The sequence below is a fragment of the Homarus americanus genome, unplaced genomic scaffold (assembly GCF_018991925.1).
Source record: "Homarus americanus isolate GMGI-L3 unplaced genomic scaffold, GMGI_Hamer_2.0 scaffold26591, whole genome shotgun sequence".
NCBI lineage: Eukaryota > Metazoa > Arthropoda > Malacostraca > Decapoda > Nephropidae > Homarus > Homarus americanus.
The window spans coordinates 360,700-382,736 of NW_024755595.1; the positions used below are offsets into that span (position 1 = coordinate 360,700).

Genomic DNA, 22,037 nt, shown 5'->3' on the forward strand with positions numbered 1-22,037 from the left:
AATTCCTATTGCTCTCTTGAGTAATTTTTATCGTTTATATTTTATTGAAAATCTTAAAAAATGAAAATAAATCACCCTTCAACAACACATATCTAAGGCGATAATACCCTTTACATGTATTGCAGATCCTCACTTCAAATTACTCCATGTTTAAATTAGTGCTTCTCGCATAAGGATCCCGATCCAAGTAGGGTGTTTTTACGGCTTTCTTGGATTTTTTCCTTTACTCGACTGTTTGTATACTTACACTGTCTACGTACACGATACTCCCAACATCCGCACACACCCACTACACCTTGATAAACATGGTAGACTCTTAATGTAGTATAATGGGATACACATACCTGTACAGTACCTAATTTCCAGCATGATTAAACCCAGGTAAATCCTTCTACACCTGGGGGCACGTCTACAACTGACCAGACACAGATACACCTGGCCGGACACAGATACATACCTGGTCAGACACAGATATACCTGATTTACCTGTAATAAGGAGGACTGACTCACCTGCAGGTAGGGATCAGTGGGCATGTCCAGCTCCATGTCGGTCGTGTCTGAACTCTGTCGTCGCCTCATCTTGCTGAAACAAACAGAAACGTAAACATTAAAACCCTGGACTGAAGATAGTCTACTAACCCCTCGTGTACGGAGTCGCCTCTGAGCTGAATGAAAGCGTCTGCCAAATAAACTATTAAAAGTGGCGTCTTAGTACTAATGGCTTTCTGTGGTGGTTGTTGTTGGTGGTTAAATTGACTTCCTGTTTACCTTTGTTTGTATACCTGTAATGTCTATGTATATAATGAGCCAATGTGATCCTTTATGACGATTTTACTGAGTATTTATCTATCTATATCACAAAAATGTATATATTGTTGAAAAAATAAAACATTAACGTGATCTATTTTAACCTAAGCTAAATATTGATAAAATTAACCTGACCTATACCCTAGCTCGATACAGTAAACCTAACCTAAAGTGCCCTACCATAACTCTTGATACATTTAACCTAACCTAACTCTTCATAAAACCTAACCTAACTCTTCATAAAACCTAACCTAACATTAAAACGAAGAATGAACGGTATAAATAACCCAAACAAACAACAAACAAACACGACCTTCCACCACCGCGTCGTGACCTGGATATAACAGCAAACTGGCTGAAGCGGATTTAACACCTTGTGTACACATTGGGGTGACCGGACCAGAGACGGCACCTTCCTGACCTCCTGGCTGTTTGGTGCCACACAGAGGTCACCAGCACAGCCTGTTTAACGGATGCTGGTCTATACACTTACTCGGTCACCATGTATCAGAGGAAGTGAGGTCAAATGAACAATACCCTACTGAACCAGCTGAACAATACCCACCAGATGAACAACACTCACCAGATGAACAACACCCAACTGAACAATATACAACTAGATGAACAACAGCCCCGGCCGACCTTGCTAACAATCCACTTTTCTGGGAGTCAAATGTCAAGAGGACCCGGGTGACCGCCTTGACTCACCCACCTCCTGTGTTTGTAAACAATGTTGCCGCCGTTCGTTGATCTCCCAGCCGGATAGATCCGGATTAATGTCTCTCGGCCTTTTTGTTTCCCAGACCAAAAACATTCACGACGAGATTCATTGAGTGTGTGTGTGTGACGAGAGCTAAGCAGTATTTCAGTCTCCCTATAAACTGGCGTCATCATCACCCTGCAGAATCCTGATGCTCAAGTGGGTTAATTAAATGAGTCGTCACAGGATCTCCAGGTCAAATGAATTATTAATTAATTACACACCTTTAACGACAACCTACATCTGTGTGTCGCATCTAGACCACATCACTCAAGACTCTCATTAAGGTTTCACTAGAAGCTGTTCGTGTCTGACAAATCCATTATTATTATCAGTGTTTTTGAATCAATGGACACGACTAAGATGTTGTGTACCTCGACTTCAGGAAAACCTTTGATAGAGTTCCTTACGAAAGTGGAGTCAGATAGCATTGGAGCGGAAATTGTAATGTGGATCAAGTTATGAGTAACAGACCAGAAACAAGTCAGCATAAATGGTACAAAATCCAACTGGGGGTAACGTCACGAGCGGTGTACCTCAAGGCTTAGTACTCGGTCCTTTTCTATCTATATACTGAATACAGTAACGACACAGATATAGACATGAGCAGCAACGTAAATAAATAAGCTGACAACACAAAAATAGAGAGAATGGAGCGAACAATGGCAGATGGAATTAAGTGACAAAATGTAAAGTTGTAAGACTAGGAAATGTAAACAGAGGAACCAGACATCAGCTGAACAAGATAGAGAGAAACCCGAATGTGAGAGAGACTTGGGGGTAATAAGTAGGAACCATAAACCAAATCAACAATGTGTTTACTGTATGTCTGAAATAAGGGCAACAATGAAGTAGTGAGAAGCGATGTTATCTTACAGCTATAGTCCACACTCGTGTATGTCAGCCCACGCTCATGAATCGTCAAGAGGTCCTCACCACACACTAGGTCAAGAGGTCCACAATACCTTGGACCACCGCAGTGCTTGTTGTGGGTCGAGGACTGTAGGCCAAGAACGTTCAAAAGGCGGCGAGTCAATCATCTCAAGCCACAACAAGTTAAAGGTGGTGATAGTAGGTGAGGGTGGTTGTTGTGGTGACAGTGGTTGGTGGTAGTAGCAGTGGTTGGTGGTTGATGTCAGTGGTAGTGGTAGTGATGGTTGATGTCAGTGGTAGTGATGGTTGATGTCAGTGGTAGTGATGGTTAATGTCAGTGGTAGTGATGGTTAATGTCAGTGGTAGTGATGGTTGATGTCAGTGGTAGTGATTGTTGATGTCAGTGGTAGTGATGGTTGAAGTCAGTGGTAGTGATGGTTGATAGTGGTAGTTGAGGTGATGGTCCGAGGCGCCCAGCAGGCGGGGAGGGGGGGGGTGAGGGGTGAACTCAGGGACATTTTAGGTAGAGATGGAGACAAGGTGGACAGGTAAGCTGATACAACCACAATCCTGCCACGACGATGACTGGCTGGTGACTTGGGAGAAGCTTAGAAGGCCGGAGAAAGCCGAGGAAGACTGGGGACGGTTGAGAGGGACTGGGGAAGACTGAGGAAGAGTTATGTGAAGATTCGACAACAAAGCTTATTTCACATGATGATTATACACATTTACGGTGCCTCAACCTAACCTAACCCCGGGTAGAGTGAGGTAAGCCCAGTGTAATGAAATGATGAGTGAGGGGGCAGGGAGAGGTGATGGAGAAAGGGAAGGAGAAGAAGGGAAGAGGTGGGGAGAGGCAAGGGGTGAAAGTACCAGGTAGTCAAAGTGGGAGGGGCAGCTGGCCTTCATCTCCACACTCCTCCAATGACCCAACACGTGCTTCTCCTGACCCTGTGACCCTCCTTGATCCTATCTGGTTGCTTTTAACCTGGTTTTATACACACAAACTTCCTGTTTCTCGTGTCTTAGTTATCCGGTGTTATGACTGGTGCGAGGAGGGGAGGGGCGATGAGAGGTAGGGGGAATGAGAGGGAGGAGGATGATAATGAAATGGAAAAGGAGGAGGTAAAAGAGGGGGAGCGAGGAGTCGGAGGAGAAAGGTGAGGAGGCGAAGGAGATTGTCACTGTGATAATGAAAGTGACACGCGCGCGCGCGCGAGAGAGAGAGAGAGAGAGAGAGAGAGAGAGAGAACAAACTGGGAAGCGCCAATAAATGTCAGGTAATGCTAGGGCTGAATAGTGGCTCTCGGGTCATGACAGTGCCAGGCCGCGAGTACAGGTAGGGGCGGGAATCTCCTGCCAGGGGTATGGGAAGTGCGACCTTATGGGAGGCAAGTGACCATGACCATTTTCCGGGTGAGGGTCGGAGCTACTCATGGTCACATCAGGTACAGTTCCGACTTTGATGACGTATTGAAATTTACTTCCAGAATACAGACGTTGTACTACCCAGTATAACACTCCTCACCAACGGTAAACTTAACTCACTGCTCCTCAAACATTCAGGTGAAGATTAAACCCTAATTTAACCCCTGAGTGACCTGACCTAACCTAACCCTAGTTTAACACCTGAGTAACCTAACCTAACATCTGAGTGACCTTGGACAGCAGCAGTATGGGGGTCCGGGAGAAAGGCTTTACAAGGTTAGCTCACAAATACACAGATACTGTTTATTTGGGAGGTGCACGTATGTATAGGACCTGTGTGGGGGCATGAAGTAGACGGAAAGGAAACTGGTGAATGGTGAAAAATTATACCGAGAGAGAGAGAGATGGACCTTGTCGACTGATCTCCAACACAGTTTCACTCTCGACAACATTCTCAAGGGAGGAAACGCGGTCACGGAGCCAAAAAGTGGACTATGTAGGTAAATTTATACACCCTCCCTCCCTCACCCCTTCACCCTCCCTCACCCCTCCAGCTGTCACCCCTCCACCATCACCCCGCCTTCCTCCCTCTCTACCCACCCCCTCACATCTCACAGCTTTAGAATAGATTTTTTAGCAACAGGTCATATACAGGGTCACAACAGGTCACTTATCGACCATCCATCAGATGAACGCACGGTACACCACGACATGACAACTGACAGCTGTTTGTATACCATCACCAGTGCACCTCTTGTCATTTGATAAGCTGTCACACGTGTCATATTAGTAACTGTCACACCTGTCATGCCACAAGCTGTCAAAATATCGAATATATGAAGGGAAGAGGTCAGAATAAATTTAAGATAGAAAGCAATGAAGTCGTAATAATATCAGGGCTCAATAATATAAATAAACCCTAACATAGAAAACGGTTTATCTGGAGGACAAACTCAACCAAACTGGACGGGGGAGAAACTCGCTGTGTATCAATCACTATTACAAGCTGTGTATCTGAGTTCATTATTCAAGTCTATAAGAGTTTAATGCTTTGATCTGATAAGAATAAGTCCTAAATATTGTTACATTCGAGTCAGTTCTTGGAGTAGCAGGAGGCGGGTGTAACAAGGTGGCGCGGAGACATGATACCAAAATAGTCTTTCAGAAGAGATTAAATTTTAAGCCTCTAAGAATGGATCAACTTGATACGTAAATTAATGTATAAAAAACTCACCTGCTCTAACTAACGCCAGGTAACGCTAAGGTGTGTAGTCTTCAGGTGATCTTAAACCAGTGTGGAAATCATCAATGAAGAGGACACCTGAACCAACCTAACCTAACCACACTAAACCAAAACTAACATAAAGTTTCTAAAGGAAAATAATAATAAGTCAAAGGTTTGGTGAAGTTGTCGCGGGAGATTAACCCACAATGAGAACGGGCCTCCACCATGATAAGAAACAAGGCGGTGCCAAGAGAGACAGGTGTGTCACCAAGTGCTACAACAGGTGCCAGGGAAGGGGGTCACCTACAGTGCTACAACAGGTGTCAGGGGGTCACCTAGAGTGCTACAACCGGTGTCAAGGGAGGGGGTCACCAGGGGAAGGGGTCACCTACAGTGCTACAACAGGTGCCAGGGGAGGGGGTCACCTACAGTGCTACAACAGGTGCCAGGGGAGGGGGTCACCTACCCGTACATAAAGTAGTGGGTGTCCTGGGCGATGATCATGGCCGTCTCAGGGTCCAGGATGGCCAGGTTCACCATACTCTGGCTCCACACCAGCTTCATCTTACTCATCCTCTTGATCGACATTCTTCACGTCTGGCTGTCTTCTTAACAAACTTAAATGAACACTTGTGAGTGGCCGAGGATCTACTTCTGATTGGCCTAGGAACACTTCTGATTGGCCTAGGAGCACTTCTGATTGGCCGAGGAGCACCTTCTGAGTGGCTAAGAACACCTGCCACAAAGTAAACAAACGAGGTGTTTCTTCCTGGATGATTGGTATTTTCCACAACTTAAAGTACTTATTAACCTTCTACACAAGTTTTCTTTTGTTTTATTTCAACGTCTATTAATCACCACAACTGTCTATATCACCCACAGTTGTTACTTCGTTCACGTATTTTGTCCTTGTCTGTGTCGCGGCGTTTGTTATAACTAATACAACGTGTGTTTTCTATGTCCACTTTTAACAGGAGGTGACAGCGACAGAACACAGTGGTGGTGGTCCTGCAAGGGAGAATTCACAGTAGGTGTTGAGTGCAGGACTTTACGGAACACTACAGATGATAACAAGCATAACAATCCCTTTAACATGTCCTCCTCCGTCACTACACATAACTGGAACGGGCATCAACAACGAGTGTGTGTACCGTAGACGGATGGGTGTGTGACGGGGGGCGAGAGGTGGGTTGTTTAGACGAATGGGATTGAACTGACGCACGAACGATCTCAAAAGACCAGTCGGATTGTGATTCAACTGGTTACTGAGGAGGCCGAGAAAGGCGAGGCGAGCGTAGTCTGCACGTCCACACACCACCTCCCTCTCTCCACGACCGCCTTCCTCCCTTCATTTGTTTCCTCACGACGCTGGAAGCAACCCCAAGGTTCCCGCTTCAAACCCTTACCTAAATAAGAACTGGTCACGCAGGTTTCAACACTAGATGATAATTTCACATTACCATTGACAGACTGAGAGCAAAACACAAAACAAAAACCTCCACGTCGCGATGATTACCGATCGTTTAGTTTACCATATACATCCAGGGTAATAGTGCTCGTGATTGGTTAGTTTCCATGTTCGGGGTTACTATCTCGCTGAGTGGCCCGTTGACAAACTATACGTATAAAAGGTGACGTTCGATCATCACTATTAATTAATTACGATCTTCAGGATATCAATAACACGTAGACAACCGTGTGTGTGTGTGTGTGTTGGAACATGAGCAACACACACACAGGAGTAATCAGTATCTTATAATGATTACTCCTGTTGCCAGACAGCTTTTTTCTCTAATCTGATGTCTTGTTTCCGCCGGTAATTGGAACAGCACAATATATATATATATATATATATATATATATATATATATATATATATATATATATATATATATATATATATATATATATATATTTTTTTTTTTTTTTTTTTTCATGTAGATCACAATGAAAACATGGATAAGATTTATCAATATGTGTGTATATATATATATATATATATATATATATATATATATATATATATATATATATATATATATATATATATATATATATATCTTTCATCACCAAAATGTTGTAGAAAAAAGTACAAGTTTGGAAAGTACTGATATTTTGTGCTGTTCCAATTACCGGCGGAAACAAGACACCAGGGAAAAAAGCTGTCTGGCAACTTTCAATAAGAGTGATGCCAGATTTCGAAAAAGCTAAAAATATAAGAAGCGTTCATCAGGTAGCTGCTGACACACACACACACACACTTACTATTTTTAGCTGTTCATAACTCGAGTCATCTGATACAAGGTGTTTCTATGAGTTGGTTCGCTGATTAACCTTTACTGCAACACCTGTGACAAAAACAAACATGTCCTTCCACACACACACACACATATTCAGGTACACACACACACACATACAGAAACACACACACACACACACGAAAAATGGCGTACAGAAAGACGGACGGACAGACACACAAATCCACCCAGTGTGTCTTGTTCACTGGGAGGGGCTGTAAGACTAACGAACAATCACACACAGTCAGAGGCGGAGTGAACAGGTGAATAACAGGTGACCTACCATGCCATTTATAACTTGACCTGATACACACACATAGGCAACGTCCGGTGACCTAATGTGTTATTATTGTTCACATAACTTAGACAACTTGAGACAAAAACTTGGGACATGATGAAGTGAAAGCCTGTATGTGTGTGTGTGTGTGTATATGTGCGTTGCGTGTATGTGTGTGTGTGTATGTGTGTTGCGTGTATGTGTTGCGTGTATGTGTGTTGCGTGTATGTGTGTTGCGTGTATGTGTTGTGTGTGTATGTGTGTTGAGTGTATGTGTTGTGTGTGTATGTGTGTTGCGTGTATGTGTGTGTGTGTGTTGCGTGTATGTGTGTTGCGTGTATGTGTGTGTGTGTGTTGCGTGTATGTGTGTTGTGTGTATGTGTTGTGTGTGTGTGTGTTGCGTGTATGTGTGTTGCGTGTATATGTTGTGTGTGTATGTGTGTTGCGTGTATGTGTGTTGTGTGTGTATGTGTGTTGCGTGTATGTGTGTTGCGTGTATGTGTTGTGTGTGTTAAGTGGAGGCCAAGCTGTACTACCCATCTCCATCTTAAAAATTTAAATATACGTATTAACTGCAAATATAATTTCCCATAACATCAAGGTAGCCCAAATATACGTGATCTTGACCCAACTCTCGTATTTAATCAACAGCGAGACACAGATAATAACAAACTCACTCTAAGCTACCTTTTAACCACAACTAAATACAGGTAAACTTTCCCTTAATTCACCTGTTGACTTTTAAGTGAGCGAGTTAATTTTAGCGGAGGATTACCCCCTAACGCTACCTGTGGGGTTAGGTTAAGTTAGATTAGATTATGTTATATTAGTTCAGATATAAGTTATATTTCATAGTTGAATTAATGATATAGATAGACTTTTGACCTAACACACACACACAGGCCCCATACACAGCCTCAACCCGGAAGTAACTACCATCACAACAACAACATGACCTATACACAACCAAAACAAAACATCACAAGTTAAATCGACCTACAATCAATTCTTGAAGTTAGTTGAGTAGAAAGTGACTAGTAACACCCCATCAGAGTTGACCTGAGCTCTACGTGTTGACCTTAGATGAGGCGGTGTGACCTTACATGTGCTCTAGTTAGTGAGGGATTAAGTGAAGTACTGAGAGCATAATGTCGAACTTGTCCCGTGGTTCAATGTGAGTAGCTTTTACATGCTGTGTGTTGTTGTTGCTTCCTTTCTATCACGCTAGTTCACTGGGTACATGGAGGGGAAGAAGACGGAGGATGGGGAGAAAGAGGCGGAGGAGAAGAGAAGAAGAGAAACTGAAGACTTGATGTCAAAGGCTCTCTCTCTCTCTCTCCTACTGACCAATTTAATTACGTGTTGTATCCGTCAAATCTCACTATTGCTTAAGGGTGGTCAGTACGTGTCCCAGAGAGAGAGATAGAGAGAGAGAGAGAGAGAGAGAGAGACACTCACACTTGATCAAACAAAACCACCTCTTCACCTTTCCCTCAGCACCACCAGCCCAAACTTTGCCACAATCATCCCAGTCTTCCTGGCACCTCCACCCTTCCTCCTCTCATTTACATTCTTCTCATCGTGGTGGACCTTTACCTACCCCCTACACCCCTTCTCCTCACCCCCTCCCCCATCCTACACCCCTTCTCCTCACCTCCTCCCCCATCCTACACCCCTCCTAACTGTGCGTCTAGCCAGTCAATTAACCTCCCACGTGGACACTCAGGTAAATGTCATGACCACTGGCTCCCTCACCTGTCAACCCACATCCCCTACAATTGAGTTTTTTCCTACCTGAACCAATCGCAGGTAGCGGCCACTTCCGTCACTTTATCTCACAGGACAAAGAGACAGACAAGGGGTGATAAAGTGCTTAGATAGCAGCTACGAGAGACCCGGATGTTGTGTGTGTTGGGGGGAGGGGGATAAAATAGCAGTCATTATGTTGTTACAAGTATATATATATAAATCATCATTACCTGTGTGGGTCAGTAGTCATTACCTGTTGACTATGTTAGAAATATATTCAACAAAATAAATTCAAAATGTGTGACAGTACTAGTGAGTTAATTGACCACCACAACCAGCCCATAACGTCAAGACTCAAAACAACAGTAAACATGTCTGGCGCCAACAACAGGAACAAGAACACTCATCACCATAGTTGTCAGGCTGACCACACTGCCCTCACAAAAACTACCACCACTACCACCTACCACCACTACCACCATCACGACCTTCAAATTATGCATCTTCATCTTCTCTCCCCCAGCCTCTCCTTCTTGCTTACTCACGTCTCGGTGGACAAAAAACATACACACACGGATGTACACACAGATACGTACACGTGTGTCTCACCTATTGTACCTGTTACTTCACTTCCGCTATTGTTACGTCAGTGTGATATATAAATAAACACACACATACACGACACACACACACGACACATACACACACAACACACACACACACACACACGTCACTCGCCTCGCACCAACCATCATCATTATTATTATTATTATTACTGGTATTAATAATGTTATCATCGGCATTGTTATCAATATTTTTATAACATGGAATGACATCATAACATGCGCTAATCAGTAACGCATTAACTGGTGACGCACTGCTCAGTAACGCACTTGATCGAGGGGTGACGTTGACGCACTTTACTGGTAGTACTGTTACACACACTACGTCATTATAACGCATTGCACTGTGTTGATAACTTGACGCACTACATCAACACCCCCAAACTGACGCATGGCTCTCTACCTCACTAAAGCCCCGACGCATGAGTAATACATCAACGTACTAATCACAGACGCACGAAACATTGACACACTAATTATTGGCGCACGAAACATTAACACACTAATTATTGACGCATGAAACATTGACACACTAATCACAGACGCAAGAAACATTGACACACTAATTATTGACGCATGAAACATTGACACACTAATTACGGACGCACGAAACATTGACATTAATTATTGACGCACGAAACATTGACACACTAATCACGGACACACACTTGGAGAAGATGTTGACGGTAACGGTGTGTCAAGTGAACTGACCCAGTGTGTGTGTGGCGCCGCCTTTATATACCTCCTGACCTTACCTGTCCGCCCCCCTCCTCTCTCTCTCCTCCCTCCTGTCCCTCCCCTCCTTCTCTACTACCCCCTCCACCCCTTTTTCCTCCTCTAACCCCACCCTCTCTTTCTCCTCCATCACCCTCTCCCTCTAGTCTCCTCTTCCTCTTCCCTCTTCTTTTATTAGCCTGCAAGAGTATTTATAGCCCAAGACAGAATAATTCACTCCTCTGTTTTGTATTGATGATATTTTGTGTATTCATTAGATCGGGGCGTTGACGGAGTAGGTCGGGGTCGGGGCAGGTGGTTGGGTCGGGTCGGGGGTGGGTCGGGGCAGGGTGGGGTGGGTCGGGGCAGGGTGGGGTGGGGTGGGGTGGTGTCAGACGGAGATGAGAAGGGACAAGGTGAGGTAGTGGGAGGTAATGGGTGGAGGGATAGAAGTCCTCCAGTTGACAGTGGAAAGCGTCACTAGAGAGGTCACTGGAGGTCAGGTGGAAAGTTGGAGGTAACTAGTGAGAGAGGAAGAAGAGAGGGGCGGAGGGAGGGAGGGAGATATAGTAGGTAGGTCGGTAGGTATAGGGAGGGGAGAAGAAATAAAAGAAGGTATGGAAGGAAGAAAGGAGAAAATGAGGTAGGGAGGGAGAGGGATAGATGGAGGAAGAGAGGAAGAAGGAAGACAGGGAGGGAGGGGACTAAAAACCCAATTTATTACAACATATTTTTCTTCACACCAACAACAGGGAAATGCCAAAAGACACTTCCTTCAGGCTGCTATGAAGCTGAGGGCCACGTTTGTCTCTGTGTTGATCTGTCTGTATCTGTTTGTGTCTGTCTGTCTGTCTGTTTATGTCTATTTACTACCTAACTGTACAGTTTATCCCACAGTTACAGTACACCTCCTACGTCCCTCACACCTCACCTGGCCACCTCACCTGGGCACCTCACACCTCACCTGGCCACCTCACACCTCACTTGGCCACTTCACCTGGGCCACCTCACCTGGGCACCTCACACACCTTTACCATTAAGTAGCACAATCAGGCTAATTCAAGCTACACAGGAAGTAGACGTTCACTAATAGTTCACAGGAATACACTCTTTTTTACCTACACGCGGAAGAACACACACACACACACACACACACACACACACACACACACACAGTTGACTCGTAAAAACTTTATGCATATTGTTATATTTAGTGGAGGTCTGTTGATCATGTTAGAGAGAGAGATACGAGAAGCCTCTCCTCTTCCCTCCCTCTCTGTCTCTCACTCTCGTCGCTCTTAAGCAACTTCCCTCCTCCCTCTCTTCTTCGTTTTCTTCTTCCCTTTCCTCTTTCTCCTCCCCTTCTCTTCTTCTTCGTCCTCTTCCTCCCCTGGATAGACTTGACCCTGATACTCGGCCAATGTAACCAGTCAGGAAGGTGTTGGTGGAGGGGAAGGAGGGAGGGGGGAGGCAGAGAAGGAGGGAGGGGGGAGGCAGAGAAGGAGGGGAATGGAGGAGAGAGGGGAAGGGAGGTAGTGTCCTTCCTCTAGTCTTGGGGTGTTAGCCAAGGTCTCTCTCCCTCTCTCTTCTCCCTCCCTCTCAATATCTATCCCCTCTCGCTCACTCCCACCCCTATCTCCCTTGACCTATCCTCCCTCCCCCCACCACCACCAAAAGCTAGGTCAGGAAAGCGGAGGAACAAGTGACCTGACCTGGTGAGCGACGAGGTGCTGCCGGGAAAGGTCACTGGAAGAGGTGGAGAGTGTGTGGTCACGTAGGCGGAAGGGGGGGGGGGGTGGGGGAGGGAAAGGACGAAAGGGAGGGAGGGGAAGGGAGAAATGGAGAAAGGGAAGGGTAGGAAAGTAGAGGGAAACAAAAGGTAGGATAAATGTATGACGTAAATAAGATGGGAGAGAGAGAGAGAGAGAGAGAGAGAGAGAGAGATAAACTGGCCAAGGACATGCTAGACAGTAAGACCTAATATACTGTTCACCTTGAGTAGTTCCTGCCCTTGTGTTCAACTGGGCCATCCCCCTCTCCCTTCCCCCTCCCTCACCCCCTTCCCCTCCATCACACTCCCTTCCCCAACTTTCCCCCTCCCCTCCCCTCACATCCCCCAGCCAACCCCCTCCCTCACCCCTCCACCAATCCAGTCATCAACCTCAATCAATCTCTATCACAATTTTCTTTTCAGTTCAACATTCATCAAGATTCTATGACCTTCAATTATCACCTGTTCTCGCTATCTCATTCTTTGCTTCACATTTCCTTAGTTCATCAACCTGAAGTTAGTCTTGTGTTCCGTTAAATGTTCAATTTATCGTTTATCCTATTTCTTTCATTTTCTGTTTCTTTTAGTTCTCATCTATCCTTCATTAACCCTCTAATTCATTCTCGTGACTCATTAACTATTTATCATCTGTTTTGCTGCATTTCATAATTTTTATCAACATCTCATTAATTCCTCCTTTATCCATAGCCTCTCATTCCCTGTTTTATCTCATATTATTATCAATTACCCTATTTATTAAGTCTTTTCTAAGTCACAACTCTATTCCTATCTAATTTATCATTCAATTATTATATATTTCCACTTCTTATCGTCACTTATCATCTATTTCCACTTCGAATCGTCAATTATCGTCTATTTCCACTTCGAATCAATTGTTATTTATTCCCACTCTTTATCGTCAATTATCACCCATTTCCACCTATTATCGTCAATTATCACCTCTTTTATCAAGTTACGTTTCAAGTTTCAATTACCGTTCTGTCTCCTCCTCTCCTGTCAATTTGGTCCGTCTAATGGTCAATTCACTCATACACCTCATTAACGTCACTTTCCTCAACCTTTAACGATCAACCATTACATTTCATATCATATTTATTATAAGAACTATATGATGCGTTTATACATCATCTGTAAACACCAACCTTGCCTGTTAATCTATCCCTTATATGTTATAATTTGATATCCACTAACTCTTTATATATCAATCCTTATATAAACTGATTTATTCATTTAGTTATACTCAATTTTATATGAGGGTAAAACAAATATGGAATAATTTGATATAGGCTCTATTTTAAATCTTCACTATAATCTAGTTCAGTTTCTTGTCGGAATTATCCTATACATTATCATATATTAAACCTAATTTATTCTATTTTCACACTTATTATTGTATTTATCAAATGTTTTAACCCCGTTTTCTCTAGTTTAACCTAACCTAAACCTTGCCTAACCTAATTTAACCTAACACTAACGTAATCTAGACTGTATTAGGTTAGGTTAACGTTTGGATGTTTAATCGTCAGGTGAAATAAGTTAGGGTGCCTAATCTTCAGGTGATTAATAATAGTAATAATGAGGCAGTGAGGTGCAGGGGTGTCCCTCATGACCTGACTTGACCACCATCACGCCACCCCCAGATGAGTCATTCATTACGTCTAACTCGCCATGAAAGGTTAAACTAAGTAAACCCAGGTCAAGCTAAGGCCAGGGTGGTCAAGACTTGTGTTGATAAACGAGGTCACATAGAGAAAGCCAAGTCAGTAAAGGTCGTCAGGGAAACTACATCAGGTCACGCTAGGTCAGGTTTGGCGAGGTTTAGTCAAGTTAGGTCAGGTTTTGTCAGGTTAATGATGTTATTACAGCCCATAGAGTCATTTAAGAGAGCGTCATTAAAGGTCAATTTGGAAGGGTAAATTAGTAGGGTCATTAACGATCATTGGGGTAATTACACATCAGTGAGGAGAGGTCCATCAAAACTAAGCCAAGGTCATCAAGTCTTGAAGCAGTTGGGCAATCTGGGGGTCAAAGCAGGAAGTAAGGTCACACACACACACACACGGGGCTCAGGGAGGTTGTGTACAGTACTTCAAAGGTGTAATTTGTGGAAGACTTACTGATGGAAATAAATAGATGGAAATTAGGAAAAAAATATTGGTTAGGTTAGATTATAGCGTTTGGTAATACGGTCATATAGGTAATACAGGTACAAGTAATACAGTCACAGGTAATACAGGTACAAGTAATACAGTCACAGGTAATACAGGTACAAGTAATACAGTCACAGGTAATACAGGTACAAGTAATACAGTCACAGGTAATACAGGTACAAGTAATACAGTCACAGGTAATACAGGTACAAGTAATACAGTCACAGGTAATACAGGTACAAGTAATACAGTCACAGGTAATACAGTTAGGTTACAGTGACACTAAGGAATCAAGTACAAGTAACAGTTAACCTTTACCTCAAGGAATTTCTTTGTAATTATTGTAAAAGTTGGCAGCGAGACGAACCTGTGATGAGAGAGAGAGAAAGAGATGACACACTCACCTTATAAGGAGGGCGATGATAGCAATAGCCAGGGCGACGGAGACCATGGCTATGAGGAGAGCGAGGCCCAGAGGCGCCCCACCGTGCCCGCCATCTGTAACACAACAACTATTTTAATACAACACTTCACAATAACATCATTGGCTGGACACTACAACTAAGTCATTCCGACGATTTCTATTGGTGGAGAGGACAATTAGGCACTAACGCCATATATTGGGAGAAAGGACAATTAGGCATTAACGTCATCTATTAGAAAAAAGACAATGTAATGACTTTCACTTCATCTGTCGGCCTCACAATCACCTTTTGCTTCTAAATTTCAGCAACAACTATTAGGGTTGAAGTACAATGTTTTGCAATTTCATCTGGATGTAGTTTTAAGTGTGGTAGTGACCCGTGTGTTTAAGTATGGTAGTGACCCGTGTGTTTAAGTGTGGTAGTGGCCCCGTGTGTTTAAGTGTGGTAGTGGCCCCGTGTGTTTAAGTGTGGTAGTGACCCGTGTGTTTAAGTATGGTAGTGAACCCGAGTGCCGCTACTTGACCCACTGATTTAAATTCAGATCAGACAGAGACAGTTTGCCTTAACAGATGTGACCTTTGTTGAGATGTTGGTGGCCTCGCTGGAGTCAACCTCTCCCTCCTTCACATGAATCAAGCCACTGTGTGTAAACAAGAGGAGGAGAGGGGGGTGCTGGGTGTGAGGGTGAGGAGGAGGTGGGAAGGGATGAGTGTTGGGGGAGTGAGGGGAGGAGAGGGGGGAAAGGTGAGGGGGAGAGGAGGTGAGGAGGGGAAGGAGGGGGGTGGTACCTAGGTCACACAGGTAAGTTGACGTGTTTGTGTTCAGGTTTTTCCGCCCTAACGCTGATTTATATGCACAAGTTTCCTATTTTGGGATCTCTCTCTCTCTCGTTCCATCCACTACGCTCTCATATTTTCTTCCTTTCTTGCTCCTCTCTCCTTTCCTCCTCCACCCCGTCTCTCACAATCTATTCAATGAGGAAATTCAGTTCATTAATATTAATCCGCCTGTCCACTAATATTTCTTGGTATCCAGTTTACGGCAATCAATACACACACACACACACACCTCCATGTTTACCTGATACCTGGGCAGCCTAAAGTGATTAACATAGGTGTGAAGTCTCTCTCTCTCTCTCTCTCTCTCTCTCTCACCACTACAATTAAGTATTTCCCAACACCTGCATTATTAAGCTGTCAGGAACCTTACAAGGTCTTTCCTGATATATGCCTTCTTCACAAAAGTCAAACTACCATTTTCTTAGTCAACCTTCTCACTCGAACCTCAAGTCTTAGCTCTTAATAATACTCGAACCTCAAGTATTAACCCTTAATAGTACTATAACTCCAAGTCTTAACCTTTACTAGTACTCGAACCTCAAGTATTAACCCTTACTAGTACTATAACTCCAAGTCTTAACCCTTACTGGTACTCGAACCTCAAGTATTAACCCTTGCTAGTACTCTAACTCCAAGTCTTAACGCTTACTAGTACTCTAACTCCAAGTCTTAACCCTTACTGGTACTCGAACTTCAAGTATTAGCCCTTACTAGTACTCTAACTCCAAGTCTTAACCCTTACTGGTACTCGAACTTCAAGTATTAACCCTTACTAGTACTCTAACTCCAAGTCTTAACCCTTACTAGTACTCGAACCTCAAGTATTAACCCTTACTAGTACTCTAACTCCAAGTCTTAACTCTTACTAGTACTCAGAGCACCAAGTGATATTAACCCTTACTAGTACTCTATCCCGAAGTCTTAACCCTTGCGGTACTCGAACCTCAAGTAACCCTTGCTTTAGTACTCTAACTCCAAGTCTTAACCCTTACTGGTGCTCCAGACCTCAGTATTAGCACCTGAGCCTCTAACTCCAGAGTCTTAACCCTTACTGGTAACCAGACCTCAAGTATTAACCCTTACTAGTACTCTAACTCCAAAGTCTTAACCCTTACTAGTACTCGAACCTCAGTATTAGCCCTTACTGGTACTCTAACTCAAGTCTTAACCCTTTACTAGTACTCGAACCTCAAGTATTAGCCCTTACTAGTACTCGAACCTCAAGTATTAACCCTTACTAGTACTCTAACTCCAAGTCTTAAACGCCACTAGTACTCCGAACCTCAAGAAGTATTAGCCCGCCTGCTAGTACTCCTAACTCCAAGTCTAACCCATACTAGTACTTTCTCGAACCTCAAGTCTTAGCTCTTAATAATACTCGAACCTCAAGTATTAACCCTTAATAGTACTATAACTCCAAGTCTTAACCTTTACTAGTACTCGAACCTCAAGTATTAACCCTTACTAGTACTATAACTCCAAGTCTTAACCCTTACTGGTACTCGAACCTCAAGTATTAACCCTTGCTAGTACTCTAACTCCAAGTCTTAACGCTTACTAGTACTCTAACTCCAAGTCTTAACCCTTACTGGTACTCGAACTTCAAGTATTAGCCCTTACTAGTACTCTAACTCCAAGTCTTAACCCTTACTGGTACTCGAACTTCAAGTATTAGCCCTTACTAGTACTCTAACTCCAAGTCTTAACCCTTACTAGTACTCGAACCTCAAGTATTAACCCTTACTAGTACTCTAACTCCAAGTCTTAACCTTTCCAACGACCCATTACAAAAGCACATCTTCCCCCATAACCCATGACCATCACGTCCTTCCCCATATGGTCAATTAAATTATTCCGTCATGGTTGTGGGTGTGGTGGAGGTGTGGTTGTCGTAGTGCCTCACCTGTGTCGTCGTCGTGGTTGTGGGTGTGGTTGTTGTGGTCGAGCGTCAGAAACAGAGGCAACATCCCAGGAGGTATGGAGACTGACTGAGCGGCGTCTCCCATCTCCACTGGTTTGTGACGAAGGGTGTAAAATACAGTATCTGCGTGTCCTGAATTCTCTCGGGTATGTCTTAAGGAATCTCTGGGGGGTGGGTGGATGTTTCAACGTATCCCTGCGTGTCTTGACATCAGTGAGTGTATGCGTCTTAGTCAAATCTCGAAGTTTTAAGACATGTCCCAACTCATCATAAGGCTTGCCCTTTGTTTCCACACGTTTCCCACGAGTCCATGCGTATCCCAAGTGTGTCACAGGCCATCCGTGATCCCTTCCGTCCGACGTGTCCTGAGATATCCGTGTCCACTTTGCCCTACTGACTGCTGCAACGACTGAGGCGGTGCTGACGGAAGCCCCACATACACTGAGAGGGTGAACCTACTACCTTACACCATCTCCGGTAACGAGTACAGTATCTTGTTCTGTTATCATCAGTGTCGCCAGACGCTCACGGGATTAACACAGCAGTTAAACCTCCGTCCTTTCCTCCCCCCTACCCTTCCTCCCTCCCTCCCCCCTACCCTTCCTCCCTCCCTCCCCCCTACCCCTTCCTCCTCCCTCCTCTACCACCACAGCCCAACTGACACCCCCCGCTGCCTTTTCCTACCCCAACCCCTCCTCAACCTATCTTCCCCCTCTCCCTCTCCACCTATCATTGAGGGATTAAAGCTTGTTTTTACTTGAAGGTCAACCTTGAGAGTCCCGTGAAGACGAAATGAGACACACCTGGGATTAATTAAGGTAATCCGAAGGCCGAGACTGATCTGGGATTACCTCTGGGATTACCTGAGTTGGTGTTGATTTATAAAGAGGATTAACTGGTATATTTTTGTGTACAGTGTAACTGAGGATAAAGCAATGGATAGACAGACAGACATATAGATAGATAGATAGATAGATAGATAGACAGATAATATTTTCACCATAAGAGTGACAATCAACACCATGTAAACCTCTGTTAATTAAGAAAGGTACAGTATTAGTTATTAGGCGTGTGTGTGTGTGATGATAAGTATCAGTACCTCTCTGTCTCTCTGTCTGCCAGTCTCTCTCTCTGTCTCTGTCCCTCTGTCTGTCTGTCTCTCCCTCTCTGTCAACCTTCACCTCGGCTGCCACTAAGCGTCTGTAGTGTCCTGTTGTGTTTCATCACCCCCTACCTCCCTCACCTGCACACTCCTCTTCTTTCTCCCTCTCTCCTATCGCACTCCCTCTTACCCACCTTCTCTCCTTCACCCCCTACCTCCCTCATCTCCCCCTTACTGATTCTCCCTTTGACCTTTCCATCTCTTTCTTAAAATTTATCCCTCTCTCCCTCCCTTTCTTTTCTCCATTAGGCCTCCATGTACTCCTCATTTAGAAATCTCTCTCTCTCTCTCTCTCTCAAGTTTATTCTTATGATTAAGGAACACAGCTCAAGCTCCAGGTCCCTCTTGACTGAGTAACAACTTGAGGAACTGACTTATTCGTGGTTCAGGTCCCCCTTGACTGAGTAACAACTTATAGAGACAAGCAAAGAAACAAGTCACACCTCACACTCGACAGAACAAAAACATCAACACATTTCCTGCATTACGCCGCCGTGGCCTACCGCCATATTAGGCTCTACCGTCTTCCTCACTACTTACCTCCAATTAACACAGGAAAATATATCAGCCAGTTGTAACAGGTAAATTTTAATCACAAGGTACTTCCCGGAATTAGGCCGCTGCGTTCTGCTAGTCGGCGTCACTCAGGCGGCAACGTTCAGCAACAACTGGTATTTCAGAACCTCCTCAAAACAAGTCTAATATTCACAGTAAACACACTATTTTCACCAGATAGTCAAGGTAACAACGTGGCAAATTGAGTTCACCGATACTTACCAACACCTAAATAAGGCTCTGAACTGGATTATTAAAATGTAAATTAAGTTAAATGTAAAATAAGTTTTTAGTTTAGATTAAATTTTAGACGGATGTTTGATATACTCGGTACAGTAATAATCGGCGTCAACTGATATTTGCCGATAGTTGAAGACGAGATTAAGGATGTTTTTTTCTTAAGAGTTAATAGGGGCAATTTCCTGTTGGTCATAATGTTGCCAGATAACACGTGAGCCACTATCGTTAATCAGTTTAATTAGTGGTATTTCCTTGGGTTCGTCTACATCTATCTATCTATCTATCTATCTATCTATCTGTCTGTCTGTCACACACACACACACTCTCTCTCTCTCTCCATTCTGAACATTTCTCACTAATCCCCACAAGAGATAAGATAAACAAGGGTAATGGAGACCATCAGCACACAGTCATACCTCAGCACTAAGCCCTTAACTTTATCTCTGGCTCAGGATAATATCATCCGTGTTATCATTCAAGTCACCCAAAGCATTTCCTATGTCAGTGTGTGTTGACGTCACCGCTGCAATGCTTGACGTACCAAACAACACCAAGCTGTGAATTTTGGTGAGAGAGAGAGAGAGAGAGAGAGAGAGAGAGAGAGAGAGAGAGAGAGAGAGAGAGATAATAGCAACTCCTCATTTTGTAGTGTTGACGTAAAGATGTGAATTAACACCTTGTTTCAGCAAGTATGGAAGTTTCTCAAACTACTCTGAATATTATTAATTAGGTGCTTAGTAATATTAATGTGATAAAAACGTAGAATAATATCTTTCTAAACATACATAATCAGTAATTGTATCCTGAAAATCATATTTGACTTTAGTTTACCATGAATTCGTCCCGCACCAGTACGTAACCAACAGAAAACGGAAGCTTCTCATTCCATAGAAAACTCAACATTTTCCCGGGATACCTAAACTATTTTCTACAGATATGGTTTACAATAGTGGTAGATGTTACGATGAGGAACAAATTATCGCAAATGATTCATGATGAAATGCAAAAATAATGAATGAATAATAAAATAAGATTATACGGAGAGACGAATGATGAATAATGTTTTTTAGAAATGAAAATGAGACGACATAAAAGTAAAAAAAAAGTGATCTGTTCAACCGGGAAATATACCAAATTCTCTGTATATCTGTCTGTCTCCCTCTCTCTCTCACAGCACGATACAGAAGTTCAAACTTAAAACAAACACACACACGAGCTTTCAGGTACCAAGACATTCACTCAACGTTCCACACTAAACTACTTCCTTCACACACAATCATTCATACACTCTACACACACACACACACATCTGGCTCCCCCACACACACACACCTGGCTCCCCCACACACACACACATCTGGCTCCCCCACACAGAAACCTTCCCACCCCACACTCCGAACACACTGGTCACTATAACCTTAAGACACTGTAACTTCTGTAACACTATCTGATATTGTCTTGTACAGTGTGGTGTGGCAAGAGACGCGGACATTGACATAACCACTGAAGATGAACCACTGAAGATGTCCTCGTGTACAAGGTTATCATGGCAGGAGGGATGGTCAGGTAGGTATGGGTAGTCCTTCAGGAGAGAGAGAGACGTCATCCTTGTTACGTGAACTTGGTGAGGTAGATCCTGGGAAAGACACAGTAATCTAGTTCCTGTGGCCGGGATATGACCCTTACCCACCACACCCTCACAAAAACTCACCCTCTCTTTTTACTGGACCTTATTATCGCGTTTCTCCTGTCGTAAAGTTGGTCTCGGATGACATGGCGTACGTGTGTCTGGCGTAGATCCCTTAAGGTGCCATTGCGAACGTTTTTCAATGTATTTCGTACATAAAAACATCGCCACTGCAGGCAGGGGGCGAGGCAAATGTTTGCTGGCTATCATAAACACACACTAAAGAGACCGAGATTTTCCTGACTCATCAGAGCTCCACGGTGGATAAACCAAGCACTTCTCGTCAGCAGCCGGAAGGTGTGAGGACTCCACCTACTTCTACAGCTACTACAACTGGTTCTACAGCTGTGAGTGACCCGGACCTGTAACAACCTGGTGGACGACTGAGGCACCTGGGAGCTGGTCCTCTACAACACAGAGATAAATATAGAGAAGATGATGATGATGACTTCTTGGATACCCTCAAATTGTCTCCCTCCCTTTGCTGACGACTGACACTCACTATGCGGGCCA

General features: G+C 43.8%; 1 protein-coding gene across 1 annotated transcript in view; it reads right to left on the bottom strand.

Annotated features, from left to right (window-relative positions):
• Positions 1-505: 505 nt before the first annotated feature.
• LOC121856602 overlaps positions 506-22,037 on the bottom strand; it is a 71,074-nt gene continuing 49,542 nt past the window's right edge. Inside the window, exons 3-5 of the mRNA XM_042352233.1 lie at positions 15,100-15,193; positions 5,560-6,101; positions 506-583 (exon numbers count right to left, since the gene is read on the bottom strand). Coding sequence (XP_042208167.1) covers positions 5,966-6,101; positions 15,100-15,193 — 230 coding nt within the window. The 3' untranslated portion in view covers positions 506-583; positions 5,560-5,965. The remainder of the gene's footprint in view (positions 584-5,559; positions 6,102-15,099; positions 15,194-22,037) is intronic.